Source organism: Dipteris shenzhenensis, chromosome 18 (assembly GCF_047967505.1).
Source record: "Dipteris shenzhenensis isolate YYH24624 ecotype China chromosome 18, Dip_SZ_1.0, whole genome shotgun sequence".
NCBI lineage: Eukaryota > Viridiplantae > Streptophyta > Polypodiopsida > Gleicheniales > Dipteridaceae > Dipteris > Dipteris shenzhenensis.
This window is the reverse complement of record NC_141613.1, coordinates 52,649,075-52,667,626: the sequence shown is the minus strand read 5'-3', so window position 1 is coordinate 52,667,626 and position 18,552 is coordinate 52,649,075. Positions and strand designations below refer to the sequence as shown.

Sequence of the window (18,552 nt, the reverse complement as noted above, 5' to 3'; positions counted from 1 at the left end):
TTTCATCCTTCCCACTCACCAAGGAGGGCTCAATATCATTGATCCAAATATTTATTTCATGTAAGCCAAGATAATCGTGCATAGTCCTATTAAAAATTTGCCTTACCCAAAGATTTGATAAATTGATCTTTACTTTTTCAATTGTCAAGGGTTTGATGCTGGGAGGATTTTTTATTGCATGGCTTTCACTCTTGTAAGGCTCTTCAAGATTGGACACAGCACCTTCTCTAAATCCCCCTCTAGCTTAATATGGCATTTTCAGCCACCTTCATGGCTTTATGGTATTGGTTTCTTTCATACTTAATAGACTTATCTTTTTCATTTACAAAAACTCATGTACAAAAGATTGATTTGACAAGTTTTGGCAATTTAACATGATCACACTATATCTTTTTGTATTCATTCAGGTCATTGGAATTATTCTACTTTACAAGGCATCTATTTTAATTGCTCTAGTGTAGTTTCGTAAGGCGCCATTATACTCCATTTTTAAAACTATAGAAAAGTAGAAAATAGACTCTTAATTTCTTCCAATTGGGAGGCTGGCAGAGGTTCGCATTACATCTGGATTTGTTTGGTGAGCCCTAGGATCATACCAATAAAGTACGATTGCAATTTGTTCTCTAGGGATCTTTGGAATTTAAATGTCCTGCATCAATATATACAATCTTGACATAAAACAATACAAAAGACAAGATTAAACAGTTTTTGTCGTTCGCCATGTTCAAGTGATCGAGCTGAGTTGCCTTCTAACAATATTAAAATTTGTCTTTATGTCGAAAAACACGTTGCAATTCTTTTCTTGTGAGCTGACACGTTTCAATATTTAATAAAGCTAGAAAGGGAAACTATGAATGAAACCTTACCCAGCAGAATGAGAGTATCTGTTGGCCACTCCTATAGTGTGTATCTGAGAAGATATGATAGTTCATTTTTACACCCGCATCAAGGTACGCACTTGTACCATGCTCTGTACTTTTTGCATACTGTTATGCCCCCATCACGTCTCCACGAACGATCTCTGAATGTGCCGAGTTAAGGGCAACGTTCATTTGGTAACCCCTCAAAAGGTGGCGATATAAAACAAGTCACGAGTTGAAAGACAATCTCATGCAGCTGTCCCTTGCGGTGACACCTTCGACAATTGCATTTGACAGGAGTTCTTTCCCCAATGACATAAATTAATCTCTGTAGCAAACACTTTCCATCTCGTCGTTCTGGGACTTCCGATGCTAGATGGCAGATCAGACAAACATTAGATGCAACTCGCCTGCAGCAACAAGAACAGTGAGTGTACCCACCTGTCCTGGTATCAGAATTGTCAGACGTCATAGAATCTTTTCATAGAATCTCTTCATAGAATCTCTGTAGGAAACGCTGCTCCATTGCATCAATGTGGGCCTTTCGGATGCCAGGTGGATTATGTACATTCAATGCAGGTTGCTGCAGAAACGAAATCAACAAGCTTACTCGTGTCTCATCTCCTGCCTTAGTATGCATGTGTATTAGAAGCTCCAGGATGGGCACCTGTTCAATCAAGAACATGTATTGACATATGAACCTTATGAAATGGGCTGTTCCGGAAAGAGATGTGTAGCTGCTGGCCAGCAAAAATTCCTTGTTTGGGTTCAATGGAATTTTGAATCCGGTGAGCACATATAAAAGTTGAAAGCATGACCAGATCAAAATGCTATTTTAACACAGATCACAGCTAGCCAACCCTTGATCTGGAATTAGCACATATCCACACAGAGAATACATGCTTTTCATGGATCTAAAACCAAAGAGTGGAAACACAAAGTTTGAGAAGAAGCAAGCTTAGCAATCTCTTCAGGCCGCAAAAGCGATCCACTTCCTTCTAACTTTGAAAAATGCAAACTGATGGAGCAGGCCGATTCCAACCTTTAACCAGTTTCATTAGGTGTGAGTTGATGAAAACGAATTGGTCAAGAAGCAATTCACAAAACTTGTTCAGAAAATGATCTTGCTATCCACTAACAAAATGGGAGAGAAGGCAAACAGAACCACATTACTTCCCCCCTCATTGTCAGGCTCCTCACATCAGCGTGTAAAATTCTACCAAATTAGACATCAGATTGGGAAGCAACCCAAATAAAAGAATGCTCTCCCAAATTTCTGGTGGCCTTCCTGATATTTGAATATTCTTCACACTGTTGGCAATACATAGTCTCAAATACATAATCTCACTCAACCAGATCCAGTCCCATCCAGCAGATTGGGTTGCTTACCATTCACAAGGACTCTCTTTCATAACTAGACAACAAATTTGAATGTGAAACTTCATCAAAATTCTACATACATTTTTCATGAGCTTTGTCATTCTGATTTTACCAAAGAAAGATCCGCCATCATGTAGATGGAAAAACAAGGGCGGAATCCATTACCACTATAACCAAGGAGAAAGAATCAGTTTTCAATTCCAACCAAGATAAAACTCCAGAGAATGCATCCACCTGAATGGCACAACAGAAAGAAGCAACCCTAGAAAGCATTGCAAGCGAATGGCTAAAAGCAAATCAACCCATGGGTGCTCACATAAAAGTGAAAGCATGCTCACATACATAACTGCTTTAGGTTCTTGAGCCAGTTGCATAGAGGTTGTACAAATACCAGAGGAGAACCCAAACATGGCACCGATTGTTCACTTGCTAAATACCACCGGTAAATTCAAGAAAAACTACCAATATTTTTTGTCCTCATGAAAATGTTACTTTTTGGGCAGTACTTCTGGCAATTTTTGATGCACCGGCGGTAAACGATGGGACTTCGCAAATGACATGGCATCCACCCCAAACATGGACCAGGGGCTTGAGGATATCAAGGCCTGGTTGATCCAAAACTCTCCATGTATGGCTGCAATCTATAACTGAAAATGTCATAAATAGAGCTATTGTTTTGCCCTTTCCCCTTGTGTCCTCTTGTGTAGCTTAAGTATGTTTGAGATCAATGTATACTTAAACCTCACTCAGGTTGACCCTACTGGTCATGTAATACTAGTCTCACTCAGGTTGACCCTACTGGTCATGTAATACAAGTCTTCATGTGGCTAAGGTTCATATATTAGGCTGTTGTGCGGCCTTGGATTACCGTGCATGTGTGGAGAGCGTGTGGAGCCTTGTTCTCCTCCTTGCAATACCAGTTGTTTTTGTTCTTGTTCTTCTGTAAACCTCTCATCTTGTTCATGTGTTTGTGTCTCTGCATTTTTAGTATGGTATGATAGCAGGTCATGCTTTAGCTCAGACTAGAGCTTGATGTCCTAGATTGGTGATTTGAGGAGTAATATATCGTCCCCTAGCATGAAGGGGGAGATCTACAGTAGACTTGTCATTGTGGCTGTGAGAAGACATGCTGGAGTTCCAAATCACATGTTTTTTGCATTACAAAGTGACCAAACTAGTGTGGTTAGTTCTCAATCAGTTGAAGCAACACAAGTCATGATATGTTCTTGTTCTCTTATTGAGGAATTTAAAGGTTTAACTGCACTTTCATGGACGCTCTCAAAGGTATGATGCGTAAGACTAACTAATACAAAGAGTACAATAGATCTCATGCAACAGCCAAGGTTTTGCTCATGTGTATGTATAAGGTTGAAGAAGAACTTGGCAAACAGTTGAAAGCTTGAGTCCTCGGCAAAATCTGGCATGGTGATCGCTTATGGTCCCTACAGCTCGTGGGATATGACCAATTCAACTGATGCCATTTGGTTGCTACTACAGTGTAAGCCACTTAAGGCCTCAGTATCTATAGTGCAGCTGCTGAGGTGGGGTTTGGCCATCGAAGAACACCTTGTTCAAGGGTTCTTGGGCTAAAACTGAAGCTTTAGGGTAATAGTAATTTTTTGTCAATTAAAAGTCAAATTGAGCTAGTAACCGAGTATTAAAAATGGGGGAGCTTTAACCTGTGACACAAGTAGTTTTTTAAAGTATAAAGCCAAGTTCTAGTAATCAAGTGAGAATCTAAAAGGCTCAGATCAAAGTATTTACGGTACGAGTTAGCAAAAAGACCCAGGTGAAGACCGCATCACCTCAGGTTATCATGTCAACTGAACATATGCTTCATGAGTCAACCGAACTTGAAGGTGCTTCTAACTATCCGTATGGAGATACAAGATGAGAAACATCCATGAAGACAAGAAATTGTGAAATCTAGGTTCAGGTGATGAAAACCCATGGAGAATATTGCAACTGAAGATTAAAAGAAGGCAATTACCAGGTGATTGAAAACTTATGAGGAGACGAACACTTACAATGCTGAACCTGTCAATAAAGGATAACATCATCCCATATCTGCAGGAGGTCAGGTGTGTATGTGAAGCTATTGCAGGAGGTGTTTCAGACAATCATTACACCTAGAATCCCCACACTCAAGTCTCGTCTATCAACACTCAGAAAAGAAGGACATCTATCACAGATCACATATCTTAAAGATCAACTTGTTACACGTGGTGATAAAATCAGCGACAAAGATCAAGGGGATTAATCGTTAACAGTCTTTCAAAGTCTTTCAGAGTATTTATGATAGGCTTATCAACATATTCTACTGCAAGAGGAACAAAGAAATGCGAACTTCGACATTTACAAGTTACAGGGTTTGGATCAGGCTCTGTAAACTAAAGGCAGCGGCAATAAATGGAATGCCAAACATTCATCCACATCATGGAGAACCATAGGCAAGTCAAGCGATGCATGTGAAGGTACTGGTGATTGAGCACAGGAAAAATTCTTCCAGAATGAGGGTAGGTAGTATCATAACTCGGGCCATAAGGATACGGACTTTCCTATACATACATACAATGTATGTATGTATGTGTATGTGTATGTATATGTATGCAAAGATCGAGACAGAGATTTCCTAGGCTTCTTTTGGCAAGATTTTCTGGCTGTTTGGGATCTATCCTCGACGGCCGGATTTTGATTTGTTCTTTACCTGGGTTCGCTACTAGGCACTCTGGACTCTTCGGAAAGATAGAAACCACTGAGTCTTTGGTGATCCATTTTTTTATACTTTTTTTTTTCTTCTGTCGTTCTTTGCAGCAATCGCTCTTCAATTGTCTGCAAACTCCTTGCATAGATCATGATGTATATTTGTCCTACATGGAGATTTTCTCTTGATGTAATCTTTCAGCTTACCAGTATATATATATATATATAGCAATTGCTCTTCGATTGTCTCCAAACTCTTTGCATAAATCATGATGTATATTTGTCCTACATGGAGATTTTCTCTTGATGTAATCTTTCAGCTCTCTCTTGATGGATATATGTGTGTGTGTGTCTCTCTCTCTCTTGTTCAAGTAAAGGTAGTCCTATGAAACACTGAAAGTTGGAAAATAATCAAGTAACTTTTGTTAACGCTCTTGGAGTGTCACATACTAGCTTAGGCATCAAGTATGTGGTGGACCTTTCCTAAAGGGGTGGTACACAATTTCTTGAATTCAATCATGTTGAGTTAGACGCTCATAACCTTACCTAGGGGAAAACTGTCATGTATCATGTGTCCTAACAACTTGTTACTCATGTAAGCAGTATCAATTGTCATGTATCATGTTATCAGGTATCAAATATCATGTATAGGTAGTCAACTAGTTTCTGTTAGCCTTATGGGACAAATATCCGTTGAGGAGTATTGGAGATCAATTTATATTTGGTTCTCAATCGAATTGACCCTACTGCTCATGTAATACTAGTCCCTTTTTTCCAAAGAAAAGAACCACTTTTAATGCTTGAAAAACCAACCATACAAATCAATCTGAAAGGTGTTGATCGTGGGGAAAAGAGAACGAACTGGCTGTCAGAAAATACAGCCTATTTCCAGGTAACACAGCTCACTGCCTAGGGAATCTCTCGAACAGGGGCTAGCAGCCAAGGTGGGGTCTATACATGCAGCGAATACCTCGCCCTGTAAAAACATAAATGATACCTACAGGCCAAGCCTTGCAGAAACGCTCTTGCCTTTCGGCAGTCGCTTTGGATCCCGGAAGTCCCACGCCCCCATATGGTGACGAGGGTGGCTGCAGGGGGGAACTAGATGGCCTCCCATCACCAAACTGCAGCGGTGGGCAACTCAGATGTTCCAGGCAGGGATGCTAGACACCTCGCGAACACTATCCTTTGGCAAAGGCAAAGGGTATGGGCATGAAGGAGGTGTCACATCCTATGCCTCTATCCTGAGGACCCGTTGGCCTTGAATCCTATAGGTTGGAGAGGCTGGATCAATGGAGAAGGCATGACCCCTCTCTAGCAGACATGCAGCCATCCCTCAAGTGAAGTCTCGCTGGATCCTTTGCGTGCTGGCAACAATCCTGAAGGCACCCAATCAGATCCTCTTCGCTACTGGGAAACCCCATAGACGATGCGGAATCATCTCCACACCTTGCGCCGGAATCCACAAGAAATATGAGATCTTCTATGGCCTACGGCTGGTCCAAAGATGTTTGTGACCAAAAACAAGAGAGAACCTCCTAGGGAACCTGCTGCTCCACCCGATGATGCTCCTGCAAGGGAATCCAAGCTGTTGCCTCCAATTGAAGTTGTCGGCCAATGTGCGACGTGTACAAGAAGAAAGGCACCTCCTCCACCCTGTACGACTACCCTACTCATACATGCCAAAACCACTCACCTAAATTCCCCTAAGAGGTTGGCCCTCCCATAGCCATGGGTGCCACTACACCCCCTCTTGCCCGCCAAGACTGCAACTACGTCAATCGTCCAGTCCTTGCCCAAGTGGCCCACTATCATGATCCGTTGTTGCCACTCAAGTGAGTCCAATGCCTTGTGAACTCCGGGGTCCTCCACGCTCTCGGACTATAGAAGGCCTCCAGGCCCCACTCTGTACAGTTTGCATCGAAAGAATCCGAGGAACTATTGTAAAAACTAGATCTAGAGGGGCACCCTGGTCTGAGAAAACTGTCCGTACCAACAAGGGGGATTTGCCTCTAGGATCGTAGCAGCGATCTCCGCCATTGAGGTTCTTGTCCCTCTTAGATGAGAGTGCATCCAACCTCATGCATTTGCCTCCAAGAAGGCAGCTCCAAGACCTGAAAAGAACTAGTTGGGCCACTATCCGGTTGAGCCCATCCTCTGCCCTAACATAGTCTCTCCTAGTCTCAAACCTCTGGATGCCATATGAGTGGTTGACGCTCAAACTCTTCCCGACACCTTGAATTGGTCCAAATGAGCCCTTCGGACAAGCACTGCCAAACCCTATGGAAGCTCCTCATCAATCCACCTGTGGGACTACAACCATGACCGTGGTGTGTTCCTAAGAAGCCCTCGCCGAAGCAAGAGCTTTTGGGGCTCGGAGCCTAGGGTGAGACCGTGTACCACTAGCTTGCCTAGAAGGGCTCTGCTTTGCATTTGGGGATCAATGATGCCAAATCCTCCCTATGCCTCATGCAAGATCACCGTCTGCCAAGCAACCATGGCTCTACTGTTCCTTGTACCATCCAAACCTGCCCACAAGAAATTGCGCACTAGGGGCCTAAGCTGACCCATACAACCACTTAAGCACCAGCAAGAGGCTATATACCAAGCTATAGCTAGGAGCCTGGTTTAGCCACCACGGTGTTGCCTACTAGAGAGAGTTTGGCCAAGCTCTTGTACAAATCTTGTGCCTCACTCTCCAATACCAAGGAAATCTCCTACTCTACTGAAAGGTCAATGCCCACTTGACAACCTAAGTAACTCGATGTCTACCCACACGGAATCCACCAGAAGGCAACAAAAACACCCTAGTCCCGGATCACTTGGACTTGTGAAATTTAGTTCACTTGATCTTGGCCCCCGAGGCCAAACAATATGTCACTACAGCTCCCTCGACCCCTCTAGGATCTCCAATACCCTCCACAATCATATGTGAACTCCCAGTCCAAGAGCTCCTCCTCTTGACGAATCGAAAGTTGCATCCCAATGAGGCATGTTGCCTGAGAGCACAAAAGGTAATCCAAAGCCTCTGCTACGAAGAGAAAAAGAAAGGAAGCAAGGGGACAGCCTTAATGAATTGAGCAAGAAAGAGCAAAGGCCTCCCCCAGTAAGACCAATCAATAAGCACTTGGCTCGCACTCCCTTCATACATGATCAAAACCTTTGAAATCCATCTATATGAAAAGCCCAACCTTTGCATGGTGCCCTCTAGAAAAGACCACTCCACCCTGTCATAAGCCTTCCTAAAATCCAGAAGAAGGATTTCCATTGGCTGTTACTCCTCCCATGCCAAATCAACTGCCTCCTAGAAAGTGAAGATGTTGTCTAAGATCTTACATTCCTAAACAAAACTCGTGGATGATATCCGTGAGGTGGGGCCGCAACTGCAAGATCAAGACCTTGGCTAAGATCTTGTAAGTGTGTCCAACATAGTAATTGGTCTCCCCTGTCGAATGTTTTAACCTTTCCCCTCCCTTCGGGATCAAACAAAGCCAACGGTGACTCAAGGATTGTGAAAGAGAGCCGGAGTTAGAAATCTCTTGAAAAGCCAGTTGAAGGGGGATGTGAATGAGCTCCCAAAAGCACCTATAGAAGGATAGTTTCAATCCATCCTCCCAGGGCAGTTCTGAGGAGGAAGGGCCTTGAGAACTCAAGATGTCCTCATTCATGAAAAGTGACTCCACTTGCCTGCTCATACTTTGAGACTCCACTGTTGAGATATGGGCCCGGACTACCTCTCACACTGCAAGGACATGGGGGGGACTTGTCCTCAAACTGGAACAATTGCCGGTAGAGGGTTTTGATCATCTCTAGAAACTTTGCGGACCTGGACAAAATAGCTTGCTCGCATCACGCAGCTACTATGTTGTGCCCCTACTGACCAAGGACCAGAGGTTTGAAAATTTTGCTTCATTATCTTGTCTCCCTACTGTACCCACCATGCCCGGGAAGAATGATACCAAAACTCTACCTATCGGATCTCTGTGTCCTGGAGATTGAGCCGTGTGCTTTCATTAATGGTTTGTAAGCCACTGTGTGAGACTAGGACCTGCTCTCTGAGATGCTCTATGGAAGCCGGGTCTCGTCCCCATGATCTCTTGCAGTCTAAGAGCCTAGGATTGGAGCTCCTCACTACTACTATGAATCGCATCTACCACCTAGGTAGCCCGACCATCTCTAGGAGGAATCTCTGACTGCTACAGCTAAATCTCTGCCATGACTTGTTGCACCTCCTCCTCTTGAAGCAAAGCATCAAAAATTCGGACCCCCTTTTGCAAGAGTCCATGGGGATGCTCTAAGTGAAGTAGAATCGTGGACTGATCTAACATTGTCATACCTGCCAAAATACTAGCGGAGCTGCCCCTCTATGGAATGCCCAATCTCCCATGTAGACCCTGTCAAGATGCTCTAACAGGTCAGCATGCATCCCTGACCAAAGAAGAAGCGAAGACTATCAAAAAGTTTGGAAAACTCCACCTCTCTCCATGGGTCACGATCCCACTGATCGCCAAGATGAACTACTTCTACGTGCTCCTCTCTAGCTTGGGAATCCCGGAAAAAGAGGCTCTGCCTTGTTTGTCCTCCTTGAACTGTAGGTTGTTAAAGTCACTATCCAAGAGTCGACAGCTAGGAGGCTCTTAGTAAGCCACCTCCAAAAAGGAGGATGCTCATGTCTACAAGCAAGGCATACACGTTCAAGATCCCTATCGTGGAGTCACCCGTCAATAAGCCGATCCACACTACCTGCTCTGTGATAAGCTCCCATTGATCGAACAAATCTAGGGCCAATGCATGGGAGACAGATATATAGACCCCTCCACTCCTATCTATTGCAAGGGACCACACCTCAAGGCCTCTCCTTGGGAGAAGGTGGTGCTGGTGACTAGCATTTGCTGCTCTTGAATCAAGAGACGATCAATTGTCCGTCCTACCACAGCCCTCTGCAACTCCTGGCGAAGTATCAACTCTTGTGGCTGTTGCTGCGCACGACCGTGAAGTCCGTGTACGTTCCAACTCTCCATGTTCCAACTCATGGGGAGGAGAGGGGTTGGAGAACAAGGCCCTCCTATGGGTGGGAGCTTGAACAATAATGTGGATTTCTGCCATTTCGACGGGGGTTTGGATCGGGAGTAGTCAGTGTCCGTGCGACTGCGCACCAAAGGCATGACATGCTGAATGCCTAACTTCAACACCCAATGAAGCAGACCTCCACACCAAGTCGGCTAGCGTACTGTTGTAGAGTCTAGTGCGTAACCTGCTTGAGCTGAACCCCCGGACCCAAGCGGATCACAGCTACTACAAGGCCCAATCCCCATCTCTCTGTCAATTGGAAGACAACCGAGTCATGGTGGGAGATCCACAACTCCCTCCCCTAGGGTCCCAGCCACTCCGCCATCATGCAGAACGTCTAGTCCCTCATCATGAGATTAAAAAGCACAGGGGTCCACTTTTCCTCTCCGTGGAGGTGAAGTTGAAACCCCAAAGAGGACGAGGGGGAACCAACGGCTCCAATGCACCCCCCTTTTGGGCTTCAAAACCGTCGTAGTAAGGCAGAAAATATCTGCTTGAGGATTAGTGTGGTAGACACCCCATATAGATCTTCTTAGGATTCCAAAACTTAAAAGCTGTGAAACAGGACCAAAGCTTTAGGGGTATTCAAGTATGTGTTTCGCAACTGCTTTGTGGTAACAAGAAATTAAACTTACATTAGGATGATGGAAAATAAGAAAGATGCCTATGTTTCCTTCTACGCACCATCCTTTTATAAAACCCATGTACCTTATCATAGGCAAGTAGACACTTGAGCACAATGAGGGCATGAGTAAAAAACACATTGTTTACCTCCCACAAGCATTCGGCATATAATTCCATGTCTCGGTCCATTATCACCAAACTCTCTTGTAGAATCCGAAAAGCCAAATCACAGTCCGGAATAGGAAGGCATTGGCACAGCACAGCTCCTTGTAAACCACATCCAATAGCTCTGCAAGCTCTTATCATCCTCCCTATCTAACCAAATCACAGTTGAAACAAAAAAAAATTGCCTCCAAATTAAAATAATGAGATTAGGAAAAGAGCATAGGTTGGTCAATCTTTCTTTCCAGCATCACAATTTAAAAATGTTTACATAAAACTGCACAAATAAACATCTTCAACTGACTAGGTATATAGTGATCCACATTACAGCAGAGTCTACCAATGTAGTGAAGAAATCCCATTTCTCTTGTTAAAGGTAAAAGAACAGGGTGGCTAGGAAAAATGAACTTCTGAAAAACACTGCCTCTAGATTGATCAGATCTTGAGAAGATTATTAGAGGGCTTTGTAACTGTGCCATAGAAGATGCGACGTTGGAACTATGCTCATAAGAGAAAGGGAAGCAGGGCGACTATGTATTGAGCTGGGGATATGAAGAAGGTTAATCTTTTTCCTTTTTTTCCTTTTAGTTTTTTATTATTTTATCCAAGTAATCTGTTTCTACAAAAATAGGAGTCTTTTATTAGGCTTTGAAAAATAAATAACACCCAGCTGTCCACGAGGGCACTATGCAAACAGCCCTTACAAGTTTGCTTCCAGGGTTTTTGGCTCATTGTCTATAAGAACCCATGAGACGCTGCATTGGAAGGCTAGACAACCAATGGATACCTTTGTATGTTATAAATGTAAAAGATGCTTAGAGTCTAAGTCGCAAGCTCCGCTGTCATGAGAGATCCATCCTGACCTTGATCCCAAGTAGAGTGCAAGGTATATATAACAGTGAGCTAGATGGCACCCACAAGACAAAGCTGCAACAGCACCCAACTGTGCCACGTAGTTATATTAGCTGTGGTCTCCAATTGTGATCCTCAGAACAAAAGAAAACTCTTTGCCAAGATGTCAGGGTAATCCATGTCATCGCTAACTGGACAACAGAGGCATCTTATATCAAACAGGCCAGGGATTTAGTAAATCATGCAGGAAATCCAGAATCACTTGCAAAAAATCCTTGGGAAGCAGGAAACGCTAGACACTAAAAAGATGATTACAAGAGACATATGTCATTCTGTTATGCCAAGAGGGTATCACCTTTGATGATGCTTTTTTGGAAAGAGATATAGCATTTGAGGAGCTCAAAGGAGCAGTAGATCTCATGGACAAGGGTAAGACACCACTAAAAGATGTTATGCCTGTGGAGTTTTACCCTACTTTCTTTCTTTTTTTTCAAGGTAAGGAATTCTATAAAGTATGAAAAATACCCCAAGAGCAAATGCTGTTGGGGAGTGGGAGAGATGGAGAAGAGTGTGGGAACCCAATGGTAAAATGTTCCATTGAGTTGAGAGGAAGTCCTCTCTTTTATAGAATGGGAGAGAGGGTGGCCTAAATCAATGGCACCTCTCCTACATCAAAGAAGGTAACTCCTAAATCATAGGAACTCCACCATCATAGGTACCACCCCATGTGGGGGGCCTTACAATGCATCACCACCCATGTCATGGTGGCCTATGGCACTAAGTGTGCCTCTTCTACACACACATACACACAACCATATGACTGCTAGTGGATGCACACATGCACCTAGCAAGCCCTTGATCACACATATCCCAACATACCCCCTTCCCCCCCAAAGGTTTGCCTCTTGCTATGTCAAGGATACATCTTGTTCCATAGTTTCACAAGCCATCTCATGGTGGTCAAGGATAAATCTATGGCTAGGATCTCATGTTAGCAGAAGTGCCCAAGGGTCAGGGTTTACAAAATGGGATAGACCCCCCAAATGGTTATCTCCCTTGCAGGTACAAGAATTAATCTTAGGCATTTGTGTGGACCTAGTTTCTCATGTCTTCAAGAGGTACCATGGAGGCAAACACATATCACATGGCCTACATCATATGGTGACCAGAGGTGATTTACAAAAGACAAAACACCAAACACCAAACACATCACATTCTTTTTGGAGTACTATTCCAGGTAGAGAACCTCAAAAATTGACCAAGTGATGATAAAAAAAGCTCAAAAGACAAAGTCTTTATCTTCTACCACAAAGTCTCTTTCATAAGTACAAATTTGATTTTCATTTGCCAAGCGTGAAAATCTTGGCCATTGAACTTATCTACCTTAAAGGTGGCCATTGAGAGGGTCTTACCTTTATAATCAGGCAGTGTCTACTCTCTTACAGATGGTCAATCTTTCTTAACAAAGAAGTCTCCCTCACCATACAAATGCAAGTTATTTGCTATGTACTCAGAAAATCTCAAATTCTTGGCATAGAAATATCCAGTAGGCTTTTTCCAAAGTCTCTTGGAAGGAGTTTTCTTTACCTTGATCTTTTTCCTTCTTGCTGACTTAGACTTCTTCACATAGTTCTCATTGCAAGAACCACAAGATCTAGTCATGGTTACAACTCAAATGCTCATCAATAATCATAGTGCATGTGTATCATCTTCAAATCAAAGAAGATAATCACAATGGAATAAAATACTATAAGAGAGTGTTTGAACCAAAACTCTAGTATTAACTGAGAATATGCTGTCAATGAATCATCCCTAAGCTTGCATCAAGCATTCAACAACCAAAAAATGTCCAAAATTGTAGAGTAAAAACAGAGTAATTTGGAGGGCTTGATTCAAGCTCTATGAAGCATAACTGAAAGGGCTTTTCATGCGCAATTAACACTCTTATACCAGAGAATGTTCACCTAGGAGGGCTGCCAAAAAAACGCGCAGAGTTACTCATGAGAACAATGCCTTCTTCGACTAGTCTTTGTGTGATTTCTCCTCGTTGCAGCAACCATTGGTCCTCAAACTTGGATACAAGATAGCTCATAGTGTCGCCCACCCGTGGCTAAGAGGAATTAGAGTATAGTTGAGCACATCGTTGAAATTATGCGACAGATCGGTGCACTGTATTCGTGTCGACACGTGCAGCAGAGACGACCTAAGCTTAATTCCTTTGGGTAATAGTTCACCCCAAGACAAGTTATCTCCAACCCAAAGGGTTTGGCAAATGGTGCTGAAGATGAGGAGAACAAAGCTAAGAAAAATATGGAGAGAAAGAGGGCAGAAATGAAGAAGAAGGTGGAGGGTGGAGAAGAAGATGATGAGGTGGCATTTCGGAGCTAGAATGGGCTAGGGGCTCAAAGAGGCTCTGATACCACATGTTGGGGAGTGAGAGAGAAGATGGACATTATGGAAAAGAGTGTGGGAACCAAATGGCAAAATGTTCCATTGAGTTGAGAGGAAGTCCTCTCTTTCATAGAATGGGAGAGAGGGTGGCCTAAATCAATGGCACCTCCTACATCAAAGGAGGTAACTCCTAAATCATAGAAACTCCACAATCATAGGTACCACCCCATGTTGGGGGCCTTGCACTGCATCACCACCTGTGTCATGGCCTATGGCACTAAGTGTGCCTCTTCTACACACACTCACACACAATCATATGACTGCTAGTGGATGCACACATGCACCTAGCAAGCCCTTGATCACATATCCCAACAAATGCTCATGGCAAAAATACATCAAGCATAGCATGAGAAATACAATACCCTAAGTGGGCAAACAACTTGCTCATCAAGAAGAACTAGTAAAACACTAAGGTTGACACTGAAATCCCCATCTCAGAGAAAGCCAAGCCACCGAGCCCTAGGTCATGAAGAAGGGAAGGGAACAAAAGTACTCAAGAGACTAGCAATGGCTTCTAGATAAATCTCGCGTTTCTGCAATCCCTAAACAATGCTAAATGGACTCAATATAGAGGCAACAAGGACAAGTAGGAGCTGACCCAAACTTGGACCTCCACAAGTTCAATGCAATCCCTTCATGAATAAAAAACCCAAAATAAAATATTGATTTTTCTATTCCTAAGAAATTTCTAGATTTTTCTCCAAAAGATTTCTGCAATTTCGTAGAAATCTGAAAATTCTCCCAATGAGGAGTTTTGGTGGGCTTCCAGCCCCTAAGACTGAGCTAAAACCTCTTGGCATTGCTAAGCGTTCAAAAAAAGGGAGGCTCTTCTCACGGCTATAGTGCAAAAAAGAAGCTGGCCTGGAGTCGTCATCATCCTGCTCACCGTCATTCACCCATGCAATGTTGGGCAAGCTTGCTTTGATCTTTGTCAATATATCACTATATGTGTCCTCCTCTTTGTACCAATCGTCTGGGAGTCCCCCTATTCAATCTTTAGAGCATTATCACATCTAGCTTCGTGTTCTTTAATCTCTGCTTGTATATCACAATTACTTGCTTTGTTGTCCACTTCTACAATCACTTCTTTCTTAGCAGTTTGTACTTCAACGTGAACAAGATCTTTGACTGTAGAGACTAGCTGCGGGGTAGATCCTTACAAGATTTTACAGCCTCATCAATTACTGCATGCTTACCAGGCCCTTCTAGAATGTGAAGTCGGGCCTTTACTTCTACCAGCTCCAATCGTAGCTCTCTCACTGCCTGTTGCAGATAAAAAATCTGATCTTGTTGCCCGAGGATGGGTCGTTTTGAGCCTTCTTGTTGGTAATTCCGTGCATATGGAGAGGGTGTCATGGCTGCAACTGTAGAGTGTCGAGTCATGATGGATGTTGAAGGTGTTGAGGGAGTTGAGGGGGACTTGGAGGAGAGGGTAGGCCAGTCCATAGTTGGCTGTATGTTGAATCCCCTAGCTTAACCTAACCCCCGGGTTGGGTTGGGGGTTTAGCCCAACTCTGGGTTAGGGAGGAGCCCAACTCTGGGTTAGGGAGGACTAGGACTAGGTGCGGATGGGACGAAGAGGTTGAGCCACTGTACGGGGAGCGGTTGTATTGAGAGGCTGAGCAATTGGCTGTACGGAGGTACTGACAAACAGGCTGAGTGGCTGTACGGAGGTACAGACGGAGAGGATGGGAGGTACAGAGGTACGGACGGAGAGGATGGGTGGTACGGAGGTACGGACGGAGAGACTGAGCGACGGTAAGCGACGGTAACGGAGGTACGGACGGAGGGGTTGAGCGCGAGGAGCTGAGCGGAGGGCAGAGGGCAGAGAGAGAGAGAGAGAGAGAGAGAGAGAGAGAAAGAAAGTGTATTATTGTCCACTAAAGGCCAAAATGGGCCCATGGGACATCAAGAACTCTGCATACAAGATAGCACAAAATCAACTAAAGGCCAAAATGGGCCCATGGGACATCAAGAACGCTGCATACAAGATATTATTGTCCACTAAAGGCCAAAATGGGCCCATGGGACATCAAGAACTCTGCATAAAAGATAGCCAAAATGGGCCCATGGGACATCAAGAACTCTGCATACAAGAGAGAGAAAGAGAGAGAGAGAGAGAGAGAGAAAGAAAGAAAGAAAGAAAGAGAGAGAGAGAGAGAGAGAGAGAGAGAGAGAGAGAGAGAGAGAGCATCAAAGACCAAGGCATCCTTGTCTGTACCTCGTCGAAGTCCCATGACCTAAAATGGTATACGTGACCTCGTAAAAGCCCCAAGCCACGAAGAGCAATGGTGAGGCTTGCCATTTGTAAAAACCCAATCCAAGGGCAGGGCCGCATCAATCTGCTAAATTCTCTTTAACTTCCTTTGATGTGACTTACTTAGCTAAAACTTACAATCATCTAGAAGGTTTTTAAAAACCTTCTAAGAACCCATAGAGGAAGTGGGTCCTCTCTCCCATCTGGACCACTGCAGGTAACGAGAAGCACCAAGAGGTCTGCCACGATCAAGAAGTATGATGTCCTTCCACATGACAGGCTGCCTATCAATCTCTTCTAAAAACAGAGAAGGGAGGGGACTCTTCGGAGATTACTCTTGAAGTTTCCCCAAGCTTTCAAGATGGCAATCATAAGAGGGGAGGAAGGAATCTTAAGATGCGCTCATGTAAGAATCCACTTGGTACCATCCATCCAATCCCCACCAGTTGAGGAAGAGCAGGACTGTATGCAACCAATCATGATATCTTTCCAAGCTGGCAAAAGCCCCTTGACCACAAACTTGTAAAGAAAGTCCCTGCAATGCAAGTCTGGATCAATGCTATTGAGGCCCACTTCCTAGCTTTGTCTTCCGAACCATCTAGGCCACTCCCCAAGGAATTCCTTATAGGCCTTTTGAGCTGAGTGATGCATTCCCTAGAGTGCCCCCAACAAGAACAAAATAAACCAGCCTGTGGCTAGCAGTACTTGGTTGATAACAATCACCCTGGAAGCGACGTCAAGTCTAGCTGAACTCCAAAAGAGGAGTTTCCTCCTTATACTCTCCAATACAGAAGCAAATTGTTGTGAAGGAGAGATGCCCACACCCCAACCTGGCAGCCCAAGTATCCGATAGAGACATCCCTCTGAATCCAAGTAAAACCGAATCAGCCCCCCGGGATGTCTCATCACTAATCTAGAAGCCATCCAACTGATATGTGCAACAACTGCTTCAGAACAAAATAATCGAAGGCTGCCCTAAAAGAAGTGAGAGTCTATGGAGTGGCATCCGAAAAAAACAGCCACGTCATCAGCAAGCTCACTGTCCAAGATCTTTTCATCTTGCCTCAAGGGAGGTCTCAGCCCATAATGTCAACCTGAGATCTCAAAAAAATGTTCATTGCTTCAGCCACAAATGAATACAAGAAAGGAGCACGAGGGCATCCTTGTAGGACTGATCTGGAAATCTGAAATCTCTCTCCCATGTCCCCTCTGATAAGCAACTAGCTATGGGCTGATTTGTACAATGAAGAGACACCTCTCATCCAAGCATCTGAAAAGACAAAACTAGAAGGATACCCTCCAAGAACCCCAATCTACCTGTCATAACCTTTCTAAAAATTCAAGTGTAGAATGGCTAACCTCTGGCCACTCTGCATACCCCATTCCGAAGCCTCCCAAAATGGAACTATAAAAAATGCTCCAGCCATGCACAAAGCCCGTCTACGTATTATGAATGAGATATGGAAGAGCAGGCTGCAAACACAAACTGATAACTTTGGCCAAAATCTTACAAAACGGGTCCAAAAGAGTGATCGGCCTCCATTGAGAGCTCAAATTTCTGCAACCCCCTTCAGGATAAGATGAATGAGACCCTTGGTCCCCAAAGAAATCCCAAAAAGCAATGAAAAAGAAGGGTGTCCAAAAGTTTTTGCCACTGAACTGGAAAAGAAAGGCATCCCAAGCTACACTTTTAAGAGAGTGAATGCCACCTTCCCTTCCCCCCTTTTTGTCTGAAGGTAGTTCCACCATATTGAAGTCACCTCCAATAATCCATGGGGGCGTAAAGGTTGAGAAGACCAACCTTACATCCCTCAATCATAAGAATGATCCACTATGCTCTAGAGGGTGTAATAATACCATGTTTGACCACAAGGGGAACAAACAAAAATGTACGCTCCTCCCCTAGTGCCCAAGGCAGGAGACCAAAATGTATGACTAGAAAGCAATTTACATGACTTTGCACAATGTGTAATATCGAACTAGTGTTCTTGAATAAAGAGAATATCAATAAGACTCCCAGTGACACCTCAATGAAGCCGATTATGAATTTACTACATTCGGCGGTGGTGAGCTACACCACCAAGGTCTTGAATTGCAGCTAGCAATCCCCATGGTGGGAGGAAGTAGACTGGAAGACCTTACCCGACCTACTGGCATAATCACCTCCCTCCTATAAAGAAGATCTCCTAGAGT

The 18,552-nt window shown here is 43.9% G+C and overlaps 1 protein-coding gene across 3 annotated transcripts in view; it reads right to left on the bottom strand.

The window, feature by feature from the left end:
* Window positions 1–533: 533 nt before the first annotated feature.
* Window positions 534–18,552, bottom strand: part of LOC147891405 (uncharacterized) — a 70,186-nt gene continuing 52,167 nt past the window's right edge. For 2 of the 3 annotated variants that reach the window (XM_087389566.1, XM_087389567.1), the window contains exons 4-5: window positions 10,785–10,952; window positions 534–1,527 (exon numbers count right to left, since the gene is read on the bottom strand). In XM_087389566.1, coding sequence (XP_087245692.1) covers window positions 1,342–1,527; window positions 10,785–10,952 — 354 coding nt within the window. In that variant the 3' untranslated portion in view covers window positions 534–1,341. Of the gene's footprint in view, window positions 1,528–10,784; window positions 10,953–18,552 lie in introns of those variants that run through there. The other variant, XM_087389568.1, reaches the window with a different exon arrangement.